Source organism: Anarhichas minor, unplaced genomic scaffold (assembly GCF_050575085.1).
Source record: "Anarhichas minor isolate MPS153535 unplaced genomic scaffold, ASM5057508v1 ptg000058l, whole genome shotgun sequence".
NCBI classification, from domain to species: domain Eukaryota; kingdom Metazoa; phylum Chordata; class Actinopteri; order Perciformes; family Anarhichadidae; genus Anarhichas; species Anarhichas minor.
Genome location: NW_027466504.1, coordinates 10,173,809 through 10,191,819, shown reverse-complemented (window position 1 = coordinate 10,191,819; position 18,011 = coordinate 10,173,809). Strand labels below are relative to the sequence as shown.

At 42.3% G+C, this 18,011-nt stretch overlaps 1 protein-coding gene across 1 annotated transcript in view; it reads left to right on the top strand.

Annotated features, from left to right (window-relative positions):
• itga9 (integrin, alpha 9) overlaps positions 1-18,011 on the top strand; it is a 46,747-nt gene that overhangs the window by 13,666 nt on the left and 15,070 nt on the right. Inside the window, exons 13-17 of the mRNA XM_076076666.1 lie at positions 15-60; positions 168-322; positions 2,288-2,448; positions 16,403-16,555; positions 17,612-17,688. Coding sequence (XP_075932781.1) covers positions 15-60; positions 168-322; positions 2,288-2,448; positions 16,403-16,555; positions 17,612-17,688 — 592 coding nt within the window. The remainder of the gene's footprint in view (positions 1-14; positions 61-167; positions 323-2,287; positions 2,449-16,402; positions 16,556-17,611; positions 17,689-18,011) is intronic.

Here is an 18,011-nt window from a genome sequence, read left to right as displayed (position 1 = left end):
TGTTTTTGTTGCAGATGTCACTATTGGAGCCTTCATGTCAGATAGTGTGGTCCTGCTGAGGTGAGAAACCGGATCGGTGACACTGCACTATTTCTTTCTACTTCTCAGTGGTATTAATGTCCAGCCTTTCCCACGCTGTGTTCTTGTGTCGGTCAATGTGGTTGTAGAACTCGGCCTGTCATTACGGTGGATGTGTCCATCTTCCTGCCCGTCTCCATCAACATCTCTGTGCCGCAGTGCCACGAGGGCCAGCAGAACCTGAACTGCTTCAACGTAACCATCTGCATGCGCTTCAGGGGAAGACAGCTGCCAGGACAGATAGGTGAGGACAAATCCTGACAAGAGAAACCTCACCAAAGTGGAAGTCCACTCTGAAAGGGACACTGAACTGTGACTGGTATTACTTGCGCAGTCCCCACTGGAACAAAAACACATTTCCACAACACCGAATAGTAAGCAAGCTAAGTAGATAATTGCTAAAAACAACAAAGTTCATCTACCACAGATTTGCAGAATTCAGAGTACTTGAATCATAGTTTAGTTTTTGTGGCTTAAAGGAATAGTTCAATATATTGGAACATTTTCATATTCGTTTTCTTGCAGAGAGCTACAATATTAATACCACTCGTATCTGTGTGCTGTAAGTTGGAGCGAGGGCCAGGAGGAGGCAATCACCTAAGCCTAGTATAAAGACTTGAAACAGGGGAAACAGCTAGCCTGGCTCCCTCCAAAGTGAAAAAAGCTCCTACCAACACCTCTAAAACTAATAATGAATACGTTATATCTCATGTGTTTAATCTGTACAACCAGTAATGTAAAAACAACAAGCTGTGGTTTTACTGTGAGTTAAGCGTTATAATTCTTGTCGTCCAGCGCACTGTGACTTTCTTGAGTCTTGACGTTGCTGTGAATTTTGAAAATGAATCTCAACAGCCATAAATCTCAGTCATCATGTGTCACTCAACTGGTGTTGATCATATTTAGAGTATATTTTAGTCATTTAGTGTTGTGAGGAAGTGAAATTCATACTCCTTGAACTCATGGTGGTCATCTAAATGGGGAGAATTTGTAAACATGCTCATGCTGAGTAATTCTCCCCGTGCTCGGAGACGGTCGGTGTGGTTAGCCTTTGGCCTGTGAGGGCGTTTGGCCGATGGTTTACCCTCCATCCTTTGCTAAGTCGAGTGCTGAGGTGCAGTCCTGTTCCAGTGTTTGGGTGTGGTCATTCACAAACCCCCCAGGGGAGCAGGAGCCCTGTCGTTAAATAAAGACTGCGTCCTGGCTCGCAGCAATAAAGCCTCTCTGTTTAGGCGTCTGGCAAACGCCATGGAAAGTGTAGCACTATGTGTTTGGTGACTCCCTTTAATGAAACCTTCCTTTGCCTCCTCTGGAGTGAGCTCATGGCGTTCCTCTGTTGGATGCAGGAAACAGTAGGCTTTGGTCCGACGAGGGTGTGTTTGCCACCTTTCTCACTGTTTTTACCAGAGTGACACCCTCTTAAAGCAATTACTCCAGACTGAGGGCTGATTCATTCAGAGGAATGGGTTCTTAAATGGCCAGAGGCCCATATATGGTCTTCTCGGAAATGTTGTTTATGTTTGCTTCAGGTTTATGATTTCTCAATTCAAAAACTTCAAGATTTGAAGTTGTTCAATCAGTTGAAGTGTCTCAATGTCACTAAGACCAGGGGTGGAACCAGCAGGAATGTTGTTATTGAATGTTGTCTTTCACAGTAATGCTGCTTCTGCCCCACCAGCTGGAAAATGACATCCTGTTTTTGTTGTTAATATTTGTTAATTGTTAAATATCGGCACACAAACCTCGTTTTTATTGTATAAATTGAGTTTTAGCTGACACGAATAAGTTGGTTAACGTCTTTGCTGGCTTGTGGATGAACGATAAATTCTCCGTCTAGTTTCAAGATGAAATTGAAATTCTTCATTGTTCAAAGCCATTGCTTTTCATTCAGTTTTTCATCGTAGTAGCAAACCTATAGGCAGATCTACTGACATTAGCTCTGTACACACCATGGCACAAAAGGCTCTTGTTAACTCAAAGTAATATCAGATGATTAGACCAAGAAATGTCAAACATGTTCCCATCTTCCCTCTGACTCACAAAAATGTTGCTGCAATAAGCGCTAATTTATTTCTCCCCATGTTTTGCTGGCCGTTAGCAGAAAACCAAACCCTGCATACTTGAAGTGTTTTTCAAGATTATCTTTACTCAAAGAACCGTCGCTGTCAGTTGATGTTATGTGTAACAGTGCTGTTGTCTCTCTTCACAGAGTTGATGTATAACTTGACAGCTGATGTGGATAAGCGACAGAAGAGCCAGCCTTCCCGGGTCTACTTCACTCAAAGCGGATCTCAGATCAGCCAGATGAGCCAGCAGATCAGCTTGGACATCAACAGGGAGGAGTGCCAGCGCTACACCGCCTACGTTAAGGTAAGGTCGGATTGTCCGGTCTTAGCGCTGGCTGTGTTTGTGTTGGGTTGTCCATGTGCGGCTCATGTCCTCAGCTGAACTCTCCGCTGCTTTCACATAACCTTGGGTGCTCTCACCCTGCAATGTTGATGTGTGTTGTGAGTTATTTGCTTATGTGGTTTGTTTTTCTTTCTTTCTTATCTGTTTTTTTTGGCTTTTGGTGGGAGCATCAAAGTCTGTATGTTTCCAGTTAAAGTGTTTAGACAGATCAAAACAAGAGGAAAATTAAGATGTCAAGATACTGTAAGGTCCATCACATTATCTCATAGTGTTGTAGGAGCGGCGGCTGCTGCAGCTGAAGGCTACGGATCTGCAGGCATCTGCTGGGAAGCTCTTAGTGTCACCCTGCTGGGTTAGGTTAAAGGTAACAGTCAGGCTCTTGATGGTTCGTGAAACCATGCTGCTCAAGTGTGCGTCCGCAGAAACTGACAGAAACAGGAAACAGAGTCTCCTTTGTCATCGCATAGTCCCTCTATTCTGTCCCTCTGTGATTTACTCGTGTAGCCTCAGAGAGGGTCCTCGTCCTGAGGGCACCATCCATGTTTCACCTCCTCTAATGCGGAGGCCCACTGCAGGCCTGTCAATTTCACTGGCATTCTTCACTCTGCTCTCCAAGCGCTTTCACCGTGGGAGGCTGAGCTGCCGACTGAGGGGGGCTGTCATTACCACGCCTGCCTCTCTTCCTTCAACCCCTTCAGACTGTAATGAGCGTATATTACACAGCAGAAGCAGCAATAAGCTCACTTTATTCATCACAACATGCGCATCACACTTATCAAGGTTTATTCAGTGACATCTGTCACGTCTATATTTAGGCTCTTTAGTAAAACCCGGATAGAAGAATTCAAATTGAATATTCACTTCTCTGTCTTAGTTTCAACACATAAGAGTAGGGTAAGTAGGGTGTTTCTTCCCCAAGTAAATCAGACATTTCAACACTTGTACCAAACTTCTTTGTGTGGGCGGGCGAGTGAATTATCACTCAGTCGAAGCTCGTAGCTGCCACATATCCATAGCATCTCTCTGGCTGTGAGATAAACATACTTATACTTTAAGTGCCATCCATCAGGCCAGATGTTACATCAGGGGAGAGCCGTATTTTGCAGCTTTAGGCCCCAATGTTGCTTGATGAAATAACACTTTGATGTTGTTAAAGGTATAGTTCTTTTTCGGGAAATTTTGGAAAACATTTTTGCAGATTTATGAGGGATCATGTGCCGACATTTTTCCATTGCCGAACGCAGTAACTTATTTAAGTATTCAACTTGTTGTTTTTAGGTTTCAGTTTTTGTACGAAGCAGCAGTAGTAGTTGTTCCCCTGTTTCCAGCGGTTATGCTAAGCTAAGTTTACTGTCTCCTGGCTCCAGCTTATTAAAGGATATAAGAATTGTTTAACTATTAACACATATTTCAGTTTACAGATGACGCAGATAACATTACATCTTTCGTCTGTGGGAGTATTTGGATTGGCTTGACTGAGGTGTGAAGTGCAGCATGGTTGCACTCTAGCTGTGTGGATTGTCGTTTTCTTCTCCATATGTAAGAACAAATTCCACCTGCTTAGCAGCTAAAAGAAGAGGTGAGATTCCCAGAGTTACCATAAGCTGAAAAGCCACACAGGACGGTAAAGGCGTGGTGCCCAAATTACCACTTTGCCAAACTGTTTACAGGCTGAATGACCTTAGATATGTATGAAAGGGGGCAAAGATTACGACCTAGCAAGATAAGTGTCTGCCATGAGTCCTCATCATCATAAAGTATGTGGTTTTTATTGCAGAGAAGAGCTAAAGAATCACCATAATCAGATGTGATCTGGCTCCGCTCTGAGATGAGTAAAGTCTCCATGCCCAATCGCATCATTTATCTTCCTCATGTGTCTGCCCACATGAGCCAGTCCTCCCATTCCCCAGAAGAGGTATGCTAATGCAAACCAGCTGGTTGCCTGACTGCATCCTTAAGGGTGGGTGGGGGGGGGGTGGGGATTGTGCACCCCCCTGCCCCACCCTTCCCTCAGCTAAAACACAGCAGGGTGCTGGGCTGCTGTTGTGTCAACAGGAGCTGTGTGCTGGCGCTGCTGATGGAAAACCCTCACGTCAGAGTTGATTGCTCAACCCCTGGTGCATGAGGGCCGGTGGAAGCGGGCCATGAGCTATTCTGAGCCACTCTCACGTTTGAAACTACGCTGACCATCTGTAGACCCCATTTGTTGACTTTACGAATTATTCAAACACTTTAAAAGGACCTCAGTTAACAGCTTAAATGAATAAGGCACTGTTAAAGTTGGATTGTTCTGTACTGTACAGGCAGCAACAGGAATGGAACAGACACGCTCAATTTTCACCATCTGAAATCTAGTAAAAAAAGCTTGACCGACCGGTAAATCATGTGGTGTTGAGAACACAAGGGCATAGTTGGAGTTATTCAGAGAGCACAGAGTACAGAAGCTAATAATTCATTAAGTCTTTTCTAGTTGATCATTTTAAACTTGTTTTCATTGGCATGGGCTAACAGCATACCAGTCCTCCAGATGGTCTTTGTTTGGTTATTTTTAGCTAAATAAACTCCATGCAGGCCTTTCCTTCAGTTGTACCTCACATTGAGGAAGGATAAACAGTTCCTCATAGTGATGACTGATGAATGATTAGGGTTCAGATGACCAGAGGTGCTGTGTGCGTGAGACGGCAATGAGTCGTTTAATAAGAGAGCCACCGACTTTAAGTGGGAATTCTTCAGTTTGATGTGTTGCATTTAGTCATTTTGTACAATTGGCATGTTACCCTTCTGCAGTATGGTAGTGTCTCAAGTCTTAGTGAAATAGCTTCACTTGAGCCCTCAGCAATTAAACTTCATTATAGTGGCGTCAAGGACGGGAAAACTGGAGCAGTTCAAATGTGAATGAAACAGGTAACTTATTTGCCTGACTTTTGATATGCATTTAATGATATATATAACTGTATACCAATAATCGTATGTAGGTTGGGGATAATATGGAGCACCCTTTAGTAGTTGGAGGAATGGCAACTTAAAGAGTCACCAGGGAAGACATTTTAGTTTTCGGAGTCTACAGCCTCTAGCGACTCAGTTTGCACTAAACACAATATACAGCTGCGGCAAATGGGAATGTCATTAGTTTTGCAGGTATTTCATCATAAACTAAACTATTAAAAGGTTAACGGATCACCAAAGTCGGTTCAATTCATCCTGATGGAGACTCGCTATATGTTAAATGAAGGACATAAGTGTCTGTAGATTTAAAATACTACAGGTGTAATGTCAACATTACATTGTGACATACGTCTTACTATAAACTACAAAGCATTCATTATTTATAGTATCAAGTACTATTTGGTTGGAGGCTGGCTGTTACTGCTCACTTGGCTTTGGTGTATTGCTTGTCTTATAAACACATTTAATAATAAACACGTTTCTTTGTTAGATGTCCTGCACTTCTTTTGCGATCTACTCATCTCATGGCACGTTTACGTCTCGTGAGAGTTTACCTATCGTCAAGTACATCTTTTTACTCCAGCAGTCCAATCACAGCGCAGTGCACGTGAGCCTTGAAATCATGCCAGGAGCCAATTCTATTCGTGGTCATGAGTGGTGTTATGTAGCTCTGGAGAAGCATCGCAGTCTCCAAGGAGGAGCTGAAATAGGCATTTAAAGCCCAGCCTGTAACAGTTGTCTGTTTTAATTTAGCTTTCCCCACCTCTTTCCTCTGGCCTACATCCCACTGTATCTCATGTCCCCATTACATTAGCTTGGCACCACCGGAGTATTTAAAGGTCCACCATACTTTACTCTGTTGAGTGCTGCTGTTAGTGGGGCAACTGCAGGATGAACATCTATCTGTCAAAGCTAAATGCACTGAAGCCCTCACAAGTCTCTTATGACTGAACGGAAAAACTAGATACACGTTGGATTTGAGCAATAGAATGCAGGAGATTATCAGACCGGCTAGATGAGCTGATGGATGATGGTCTATGAAGTTACAGAATCAACCAGCTTGTCAGAATTATTACCTCTGCAAATGCAATTGAAAGGAGCTAATGTTTTAACCTGCCTGTGAGTCTGCTTGTTAGCATCAAAAAGCGCCTCATTCATATCTCATATGGCTAAATTTGATGGACAGATCCATCGCTGACATGCTATATTGTGTTAGAAAACAAAGCCAAGAAGACAACAACAAACATATACTGCAGCTTCACAAGCTTCATTTACTGCAGCTAAATAATATGTCAACGATTGTATTCTATTGATTTATGCATCGTAAGCTCTACTTGTATGTAGTTGTACCATATACCAAGCTGCCTATATCCACAAATGACTGACTTGTGAAATTCGGCTCTAGCAAATGATAAAGTCAAAATAGTTGAACAAAAATAATTTGTCAATTTATTGATGTGGCTAATCCTTAAAAATGTCTGCATGTTTTCTTGGTCTTCTTCGACAGTAAACAGAATATCTTTGGGTTCTGGGCTGTTGGTCAGTCAGAAGAAGAGATTTAAATATGTCAACTTGGATTTTGGAACAATGGGGAGAAAAAAAAACTAATTTCAAGCCTCATAACATTGAAGTGTTATCTTAAGTTTCTTTAACTTCATGGATATAGTGCCGGACATGAAGTGTAGTTTTCAAGACTTGAATTTGGCTCCCACAAAAGTAACTGGCAGACAGTGTGCTACCCTGTTCTGTGATTGGCCACTTACCTGACAGTATTTGAACTACATTACGCAGTGAAATCCACTAATCTGTTCCCTCCAAAGACGTCAAAACAAATGTGAAAAATGATTTACGCTTACTGTTTGACCTAAGTCTGCTCTGCATAGCCAAACAGGACACCCTGGAGAGTAAAGCAAAGCGGGAGTTCCTGTCGCTGGATCCCAAAGAATCTCCAGTAAGACAAAGTCCCTCAACACTGTCTGGCACGTGGAAACCCAGAGCGGAGCCGCTGCCACACTGCCTGCTTTGTTTGCCTCTTTACAGTTCAACAGAAACGTGCAATCCCCTTGATGCCGTTCCCCCGGTTTCATTTACCTCCGGCCAAGAGAGCTGATACAATGAAAGTATATAGCAGGACGGTAATCATATCCAGCTGTCTTCTGTTACACATGGCAGCAAATCTATTTATAAAGACTATAATGAAAAAAAAAAAAGGGTAAAATATACGAGCAGTGCACTGCGATAATAAATCGCGTGGAAAATGACATAGACACTGTCATGTGAATAAGTTCAGCGGAATGCTTTTTCTGCAAGTATTGTACTGGATGTACTGGATACCAAAGAAGAGCTATTCAGGTTCTAGCTCAGGGTAATATTTTGGTCAGGATTTCCCTACATGGTCGTGTCAGAGTGAACATTAAACAGTTCTTCTCCAGGCTTGTTTTGGGAGTGCACAGCCGACAGACTTTTGTTCCAGTAAAACAAGCCAAATTTTGCATGAAGTTCCTTTCATGCGTGTGCAGAGAAGATGTAAGTGAGGGTTTTTTTTTTGTTGTTTTTTTTGCTATGGCTGCTCATTAGACATGCTCTGTGTTGTTGCCATAGTAAATGCATCGCTGTTACTCATATCAAGACTGACTAAAGGTTGGGCAGATTTGATGATTTGTTGATTTTGGCAGCTAAGCACGCTGGGCAAAATGTTTCCGCAGTCTTTTGGCCGCGGTGCTGCCACACGATGCTACCGCAAGGCAACGTAATGGGTGGCCAAGTCTGACCACAATGAAAGAGCTTCTCTTGCCATGATTCCCACTTCCACTGCAGAGGAAACGCGTATGTGTGTGCGTGCGGGTGTTCAGTGTGTGTGCGCGTCGGGTCAAAACGTGATAAGTGTGATGGGGCCTGTGCTTCACCACGCCAGGATAGGACCTTAGGCCGTGATTACTTCATCACTTGGCATCGTCACCACGCTTCCTTAGCGACCCCGTTGTCATTTCCCACTGCTTGACCCGTTTGTTAATATTAGTGTATATTCCTGACGTGGTGACGTCCACATCAAATTCTGCTTGCCGTGTAAACAGGCGAGATCCGCCACAAAGGAAGTGGAACAAATATATACACAAGACGTTTATTTATGTCCAGGGGAGACTGTAACCTGCCTTGCTCAGGTGGATTTGACGAATTAGTGTTGCCATGCTGCAGTTTTATCAGGGCTTTGTCTAAAAACAATGGCTCCAACAAGAACAGTGAACTAAAAGTGACCCAGATTTTGTGCACAGTGACGAAATTGGCTGCAGGAAGCATCTGGAGACCTCCTCTATCACATGGATGAAGCAGACACACAAACACTCTGAACTCCATTTTGAAAGCGGCACATTTTGAGTTGCTCCTCATTGCTGGTATCTCATCTATCAGCGGGTCAAATAGCAATTGTCAGCAAACGCACGCAATTACAGTGTTGCATTGTTTAAACTGTCACGACATGGGGCATAAATCAGCAACTGTGAAATGTATTAAGTGATCTTCATTCTTTTGGGAAATGTGAAAAGAGTTCAGATAACAAACTTCCTGTTTATGCAGAGATAACGTTTATCAGGACGTTGAGGGGAGTTAATCTCTCAAAGAGAGGAAATCTTCAGATGCTTGTTGTTGTTTCTAAACAGCAATGACATTTCACAAACTCTGGTGCTTTTAGTTAGATGAGTAAAACCCAATAAAACACTGTCTGAAATCACTCCTTACTTGCTACCTAGTGCATTATATTCTCAAGACTCAAATCTGCTTCCTTAAAAGGATCTCATCTGGATTCATTCCCCCCCCCCCCTCAGCACTAAGTTTGTTCTGCTTCTCAGGAGAGCCGTGCATTTGTCCTTGTGGTGACTCCGAACCTCGTCAGTCAGGTTACAATAGAGATCAGCGAGGGGTTAAAGGTAGCTAGACGTGACGGGTCGAGAATTTGGGGAATGAAGAGGTCATAATGCAGAATCCGTTAGACTAATTCCCCATCAGTTCTGCTCCTGTTGCTGCTGACCTTCCAGAGCTCGGCTTCGGGGTCATTTCAAGAGTGAAACGCCTTGTAATGCTCTCAAATGAGACGTAGAAAGATACTGAATATAGCACAGAAACAAATAATGTGTGAGGAACAGAACAATGCGGGAGTTGAGTGAGGAGCAACTGTTATATGAGGGAACACATCTGTGTATTTATAGGTGGCTGGCCCAGATCCAGATATGAAACAAATCCAGCTATAGTTAGCATTGGTGTTAAATCAAGTCGTTGTTGATGGAATGTGGTATAAAAAAAAAATAGCACGCTGAAGAATGTGGTATGTTTGAGCAGTAAACCTCTTCCATCTGCCAATTTCCAACGGGGAAGTGAGGCACCTTTCTCTCCTCCTTTATAAATCCCAGCTGTGGTTTTAACTGTCCAAGGGTCAAATGTTGAATGCCTTCTTCATGATGCATGCGAGACCATAAAAGTTTCCTGTAATTTGTGTTTACGTGAACGTTGTTTTAAAAAGCAATAAATTCAATAGACTTGGATTCTCCAAGGCGAACGGGATGTATATCTCCTTGGGATCTTTATCTTTATTGAGGGGGGCATTTTACTCAAAGTATGATGCAAAGAGCTTCATGCTTTTGTTTGTATGTTTTAGGGGAAAGGTTTTGAAGAGCATGTACTGTTGTGTGCAAGTGGATGTTCTTGCTTGCATGCTGCGTTAAGAGCAACATGGTATTTATTGGTGTTTAGTCGTGATGCAGCCTCGTGCATGACAGTACACATGGTGTACGTTTCCTGTCAGTTCAGTGATGGTGCTCCTCTGTTTTAAGCCAGAGGGAAATGCTTGTTTGCTCATGGGAGACATTACACACCACCGCCTCTAGCAGCACTCAGTCTTCTTGCTAAATGTTAGGATTTGGTTGATTTATGTTTTCACTGAAAGAGCATATTTGCTTTTGTACTAGACACAATGTGCGATGAGCTCTGAACACTGCCGTTCTCTCTTTTGTAAATCTTGTCAGTTTTCTGGGAAAAGTGTGTTTTGATCCACAACAGGTTGTGGAGTTGCAGTGTGTGATTTATCAGGTTGGTGCCTGAAGCTGGACAGACATCTGAGAATCACTGCCTACTGCTAACATCAGACGGGTTGCATTATATTCCAGTGGTTGGAGTAAACATGGCTCATGTTGAATGGGAACCATTTTCAAAGGCATACTACATACAATTGGTATGACTGGTAGTCTGGCCTTTTCGGATTACTCAGAATAGTTTGGTTTTGGACACGGTGAAGGTATTAAAACCTAAGTGCATTTTTTGTTGACTTGTAACTTTCCCCCAGCACACGGGTGATTCAGAACATGGTTACTTTCACTGATTCATGTCATTGTTTCAGACATCTTGCTTCACAATGCAACATATTTTTATATTAAAAATGGATTAAAGAAGTTCCGCCAAAATACTCTAATAACCCGCTTTACACTACCTGCTCTGCACCAAACAACAGACACAGTTAGCGACTAGCTGGTGAATAAAATTGAGCATTTAGCAGCTAAAGTAGTTCCCTTATGCGTCGGAAACCAAAAACAGCGCTAAAAGAGATATTAGACCTCACATTCACCAGAAACAGGACTCTTAACGAATGATAACGTTGCTTTCTGGTTCCCTCTCACTGGTCTCATCAGGTTCGTTTTCAGCAGCAGCAGGCAGCTGTTTTCAGTGAAAACGCTGATAAACTACTGATCCGCCAGATGCCCATCACCAAACAGCAGACAGGAGCATTTAGCAGGTAAACAGCCAGATATTTCCCTCCAGAGACAAAAAATAGAGCTTCTAGGAGAGTTAATAGTGGACTTACATTCACCAGATGGCCAGAAACACCACTCCACATGAATGCTAATGTCTGCCTGATGTGTAAATAAGCAACTATTTGCTAATACAATATAACCTTTATTAGGTGATAATGTGTCAGTGTTGGGTTAACAGCTTGTTCCGCTGCCCTGAAATGTCCAAAGATAAATCACATAATTCTAAAATAAGACCAGAAACATGACAAAAATTCATGTAAATTGACAAAAAAGAACCACAAAAATGACAAGAGGCAGACAAACACCTCATTTGAAATGACAAGGCTATGAGGGCACAGTGGTGGGTGCAGGAACTGAACAATCGAGGCACACTTAAAGAAAACAGCAACAGGAAAAGCACATAAAGAGCATAACAGTAAAAAAAAAACAATCACCAGGTTTAGAGGCAGCTGCACTCATTCTCATACTCATAAGAGGTCCTTGACAATGTCCTTGAAGGAAGTTTTTCACATTTTTTGAAAATAAATATCGCGTCACTGACAACAGAAGTGAGAACTGAGGAGCTGCACCTTTGGGGATTTCCTCTGTATGTGAAGGACGCTTGTTGTGATATGAGTGAAGTTCGTAGGAGATAAATCAAGTCTGAGGAGATTTAACGAATTCTGTTAAATATGAGGAGGAGTCATAGGATTTCTTAATAGATGTGCAATCTGTTCTGGTTTATGAATAGAGATTGAGATTGTATGGTGCCAAAGCAGGTACACAGTCTGATCTTTCTGTCATGACCCACGTTACCAGAGAGATTTAGGAGGACAAGGATCGTTTCCACAGACAGAATGAAGCTGTTCATACCTGACAGCTCTAAAATGGTTTAACTAAAACAACTGGACGACACTCCTTCCTACTCCTACGCAGTTTGTCATTCTAGGCTTCTCAACATCTGCTAACCTATTCTGAGCTGAGCAGCTGCTGTAGTTTGACCTGAAGTCAATCTGGCAGAGAGATAAAATACAATAAAAACTTAAGCAATTGTCTCACTTCTCGACATTTTTCCAAGGACAAACTGAGATAAGCTGCCTAAGTGCATGTCTGCCATATGCTGCAGGCATTACTGTAAATACTTTTAATTTCAAGTTGTCTCCGTGTGTCTCAGGACACACGTAACCCCAACCTTTCACAGGCTGAATCCATTCATCACTTAACTAAAAAGCTTTTTCCATCTAAACCAAGATTCCCGGGCGCTTCGCCCTTTAATGAAATGGCCTCAACCTGCAAATCATCCAAACATCCATTGTCCTTAAAAGGAGTGCTGTATGCTGCGTTTCACTCACAAGTTAATAAAGACTTCCCATGACCGGGCTTAAGCTATACGCTTTTGAGGCGATGGAGAGAGGCTCCCGAGCGTTTCAGCCAAGCACGAGGCGTTTAATCTGAAGATCAGAGCCTTTTTTGCAGCCTGACGTCATCCTCCCCTCACCCACCATTGGCGGAGCTGCTCTGTGAGCACGCAGGGCCAGTTTGGTGCGTTGCCATCTTGTTGATCAGATTAACATGCGAGATGTCAGAGCTTGCAACACAAGAGTATAACTGGAGTAAAGCTCAACCAGTGTTCAGGGTGAAATCTATATGTTCAGTAAAGTCAGATGAATTCACACGGTAGCAGTATTTTTGCTCCTAAAACATGCATGCATGGAGCACAGATGTGTGGGAAAGAGTCATACAGGCAGCAGAAAGGGAAATGAAGGGGAAAGAATGGATGGTAAGGTGGGAGGCATGCTCTGCGGTACCAAATAAATGGGTCCTGAGTGTGAACATAAACACCGAGATAGTATATTGGCAAAGACCTTGTTCCACAGAGAGGGGCTGTTGTAGGTGAAGGTTTGAATCCCAGTTGTTTTCTTTCAAAATATATACGTAATGGCCAGCTGTCCTTCGTCCTGTGAGTTAATTGGAAAATGCATATCAGGGAGGAAGACTTTGTATCAAGTGTGTCATAAAAGATTGCAACTGCTGTAACATGTAGTTTCTTTTGGTCCTATAGTTGAGAATTTACAGTTTCCAAAATGTGGTGTGAACTGCTGGAAAACAGTTGCTTCCTGCTGAGTTCGCTGGCATCTCTGCAGCGTGACTGAAACCATTAATAAGAGATTTTGTCCATGGGATGATGAGAGGGTTCAGAATATTTTTAAGTGGCCGTGATGGAAATTTACCTTTTCTTATTGGCAGTATTTCCGACTCAAAGGACACTGTGAAAACAAAAATCCTTCATCGTGTTTAAAGCCACTATGTTTAATATTTGAAACCTCCCAGTATCAAAACAGACAGAAATACCCCCGTTTACTAAAACTACCTGATAATCAGACTAAATGACTGATCTATTCATCTTGCTGACGTACTTTACAGTCACCGTGGAAGCGAGGAGCAGTTCTCACAATTATCAAAGAAATATGCATATTGGGTGTGTTATTTCTCTATGCCGAATGACAGCAACCTCCAAAGCTGCATCCATTTCATTCACGCTTGTCGCCATTGTCCTGTCAATACATAGGTGTATCTATGTAACTAGCTAGCTATAGGAACGTGACATCCACAATGTTCAGGAGTGAAATAGACTGAGCACAGCGTCAGACCTGTTTGAAACTCTTGAACAACTTGTGTTGGACATTCAGAGATCTGGAACCATCTGGAATCAGAAATAATGTATTAATCCCGGAGGTGAATTGGTACGTTACAGTTGCTCTTATTTAAGAATAAAGAAATATAAGAAAATTAGAAATAAATGATTTTTGTAAATGTAAATGAAGGACTATGTAAGATGTAAATTATGTACATAATGCTAGAATATACAACACAATATATGAAGAGAACACAAGTAAATAACAAAACCAAGCAAGGAAAAACACAAGAAGTATGTGCATCAAACCCACACAACATACAACCACTGTGTAAATAAGTGAAAACATGTATTTGTATTTTATTTCATTTCTAAGAGGACAAATGTTTTATTTCTTCTTTCAAATGCCGTATACTATTGCTTTAAAACACGCAGAAACTGATATTAACCTGTAGTTTTATATGTCCACGTTCATTGGCCCACCCTGCAGCCTCTATATTTAAATTAACACAGTGGAAGCCTTTGCTTCACCAGCATGTAAGGAACAGTTGTTGCGTTTCTTTCCATAAAGTTATAGGTAGCAGGCAGTAAACACAAGCCTGTGTCTTTCTCAGCTGGAGCGCAGGAACTCCTCTGTTCCATAAATACAGGAATTAAAGGCAGGATCAGGAGTGAGTAGGTGACTGGGCCTGGGGTGTGGACACGGGTGGGGCAATTGGCAGCATTGATCAAGGGATAGTAAAAGCTGAGGCCAAGTGTTACCGGACAAGCCTCCGGCACTTCTAATGTGAGCTTGCTGTGAGTCCTGAGAGCTCTCCAGTCAGTCAGCGGTGTTTCAAGAGGAAAGTGACCCTGTACGTGCACAATAATAGATGCTCTGTTTAAAAAAAGAACAGAGCACACTAGTTTAATGGAAAGATTATGCCTGTTTACTTGCATAAAAGACACTCTTTAAGCATGAGATTGTTCAAAAACGCCGCGTTTGATTTCAGGTCGTTATGTCCCCAAGTTCTCCTGTGGCTTTCTGAAAATGTGAGATAAGCGGTGTGAGTTTGTGGCAGTCAAGTCTCAGGGGGTCAGTTCACTCAGAGGCCAGTGGACAGGGGCCATTTCAAGCATTCTGCTTTAATGGCTGTTGAGGCCGAGGGCTTCGCTGGTGCCTCACATAGTATTCCAGCACTGACTACAACATTGTGTCGTGTTACCTCCCAGCTGAGCCGACATACTACTGGAACAACACGGTCTCTATAAGTTTAATGAGGCATGAACTGCAGTCCAGTGAAGGATGTGAGGTCAACCTCCTGCCTCAGCCTTTCTACTGACCAATACTGGCCAAATAATGTTGTCATTTTCAATTAGAGCTGAAAGCAGTTTGTGGATTATTTGATTGACAAAATGATTCTCTAACTATGTGCTGTTTTTCTTTGTTTTTTAATTGATTAGTCACGATTAGATGATATTAAAAATACATTTTCAACTATCAGTGGTAGAGCCAATCAAAGAACGACAGAATATCTCTACAAACTGATTTTTTTCTGGTCCATGTCTTTATCTGTGCGCAGCACCATTTCCCAAATGTCTATTCATGTCCTGCACTAACGTCGACTCTTTCCTGCTCTAACTCTCTCACTGTTGATGAGTTGGGTGTGCGCTCAACTGGTGATGTATTCAAAGCCCAGACTGGCCCAGTGCCTGCCTGAGGAAAGAGGATGGGTGGGTGCCCACTGGAAAATGCTGCGATAATGGACCGAAGGGAGAAAGTGCGAAAGAACGAGTGGCCTAAGTGACCACCGGAAAACACAGGGAAGCCCTTTGTGTTTGCATTGTGGGTTTGTCTCCATGTTGGTGGACATCAGTTGGGCACAGGGATACAGGTTGCATGGAGCTTGTGTGTTTCTGCTGCAGCTTTTAGACACTAAGATCCCACCAAGCCGCCTTCAAAGAGTTGAGTTTAACTGCAATGGACAGAAGAGATCAGTATCTGCTTTTCCCATGTACGTCTTTCAGCGCTGTCATCTAATGAAGATATGGGATTTGAGCACATTTAGCTCTCTGTTTTCATTCCGTCTGTATTGTTTCCAAACCTGATGCCAAATCAAACTCTTCATTTGTGGTCTCAGATGGAGCCGCCAAAAACGCAAAGATATCTCTCAGAGGCAGTGCCAACAGGTTAAAAAAACGATCCATGTGTTTCCTTTGCTGGAAAGCTAGTGGTGGCCCTGCTTTTACTACTTTCAGCATAATGACAATAAAGAAATTGTAATTAATCAGAGAGCGTTTCTCTCGTCTATTTAAACCAATTCAGATAATTTTGTGGTTTATCAGTATAATTACATCTGCGTTTAACCCTGTGGATCTTTCGCACAGTGATTACAGCGATAACATCACATCCAGACTGTATGATAATCTGCAGTGTAATCAGTCTTTGTGCCAGTCGTCAATTGGAGAAAGATGTTCAATTACCATAATCGCCCAGGCTGTCGCATGACACTTATTTCTTTGAGGTTTCACATTAGTTTGAATAGTTTTGTGGCCTTGTTGTTTGTGCTCTGTGCAGAAAGATGTGAAGGACGTGTTCACAGCCATCACGTTCGAGGTGGCCTACAGCCTGGGGAGGCATGTGCTGTCGGGACACCAGGAGCGAGACCTGCCCGCGCTCACTCCTGTGCTACGATGGAGGAAAGGAAACGAGATCGCAGCGAGGAACGAGGTAAAACTTTGAGATGAAATGATATGGTGTTTGGGATCAATATTGTTTAAATAGATGTAAGTAGTAATTATCTTATGTTAAGGTGCCAAGGGTTTCAGGGCTTCTCAATGTCTGATTTTCTGTGGTGACAGTAAGTTACCAGAGAAAAAGATCTTAATATGGTGGTGCGGAGGAGGGTGATAATTCAAAATGTACACTGATCATTGGACTTTTATTTTCCTGTGGTTGGACTTTGATATACAATGGATGATTAAAGTTGTTATCAATGAAGAAAAATAACATTCTGGCCCCACAATGAAGTACATAATTCATTGTTCTGAGCAAGAAAATGAGCATCACGGAGAATGTGTTGCTGTTTCATTTAAACCTCTTTTCATTTCGTTTTGATTTATTTTGATAAATTGTTCAGATACCGCATCATCTTTGATGGTAATGCTTTGGTTCAGGCGTGCTGCAGCTGATGAGGATAAAAGGATGATCACTCTAACATAGCAGTTATTTTCAACTAATTCAGATTATAATTCATCTCTTCAATTGATTATAAAGAATACATTTTTTTCTTCCCTTAGACCACGGAAGAAATGAAGGAAATAGCCCAAATTGAGGTTATAATGATTTGGTGTGGGTTACCAGCTTATTATTGTCTGTGTTAGCTTTTCTTGAGTGAAATCCAAAAAGACAGATTCATTTATTTTCTTTGCGACCACCTCTAACCTGCCCCACATGTGTTTCCCCACTGTCTGCACTTCTTAAAAAACGGAGGGATTTGCCCCTTTCAGCACCTACAGAATCCATTTATCTGAAGCTCATCAACGTTACATCGAACTTTACCGCTTGACTTAAGTTTCCTTTCATGATTTAGCCTGAAACCAAAGACCATCCTCTGACTGATTAAAGAGAGACCAGAAAGAGTAAAGATTGCGTCCTTCCCAGATAAAAGAAATCTACTGGATAGCTTCATCAACAACACAATACTGCCCCCTAGTCTGAATGTGGAGTTAATGTGTTGTGTGTGTGATGTCAGATGAACTGTGTACTTTACTGTTTCCTCTCTAGACTTGGTTCGAGAAGAACTGCCTGTCAGACGACTGTGCTGCAGACCTGAGGCTTCACGGGAAACTGTTGCTCTCTGGGTAAAAAACGTCGACTTCCTCAACAGTTTAGATTCATTCTCTGTCTGTTTCTTCAGTCCTGAGGAAGCAAGCTGTCGTCATAGGCCATGTGGGTGTGGGTAGTGGAACCATGACGCATGCTTGGAGGATATCCATAGGTTTTTCCATACTTAGGGAGTTCCCTTTCTTTTTATTGTGTATCTTTTGCTCTTTGTACATTTAGTGACAGCATGTGTGTGTCATGGGGAGCAGTAGTTTTACATCTTCTTTGTTTTAGCCTGAAAAACAAGAATTGTAAGGCCACTCTTTGTTAACTTTTAAAGCAAAGATTTCAAAATAAGACA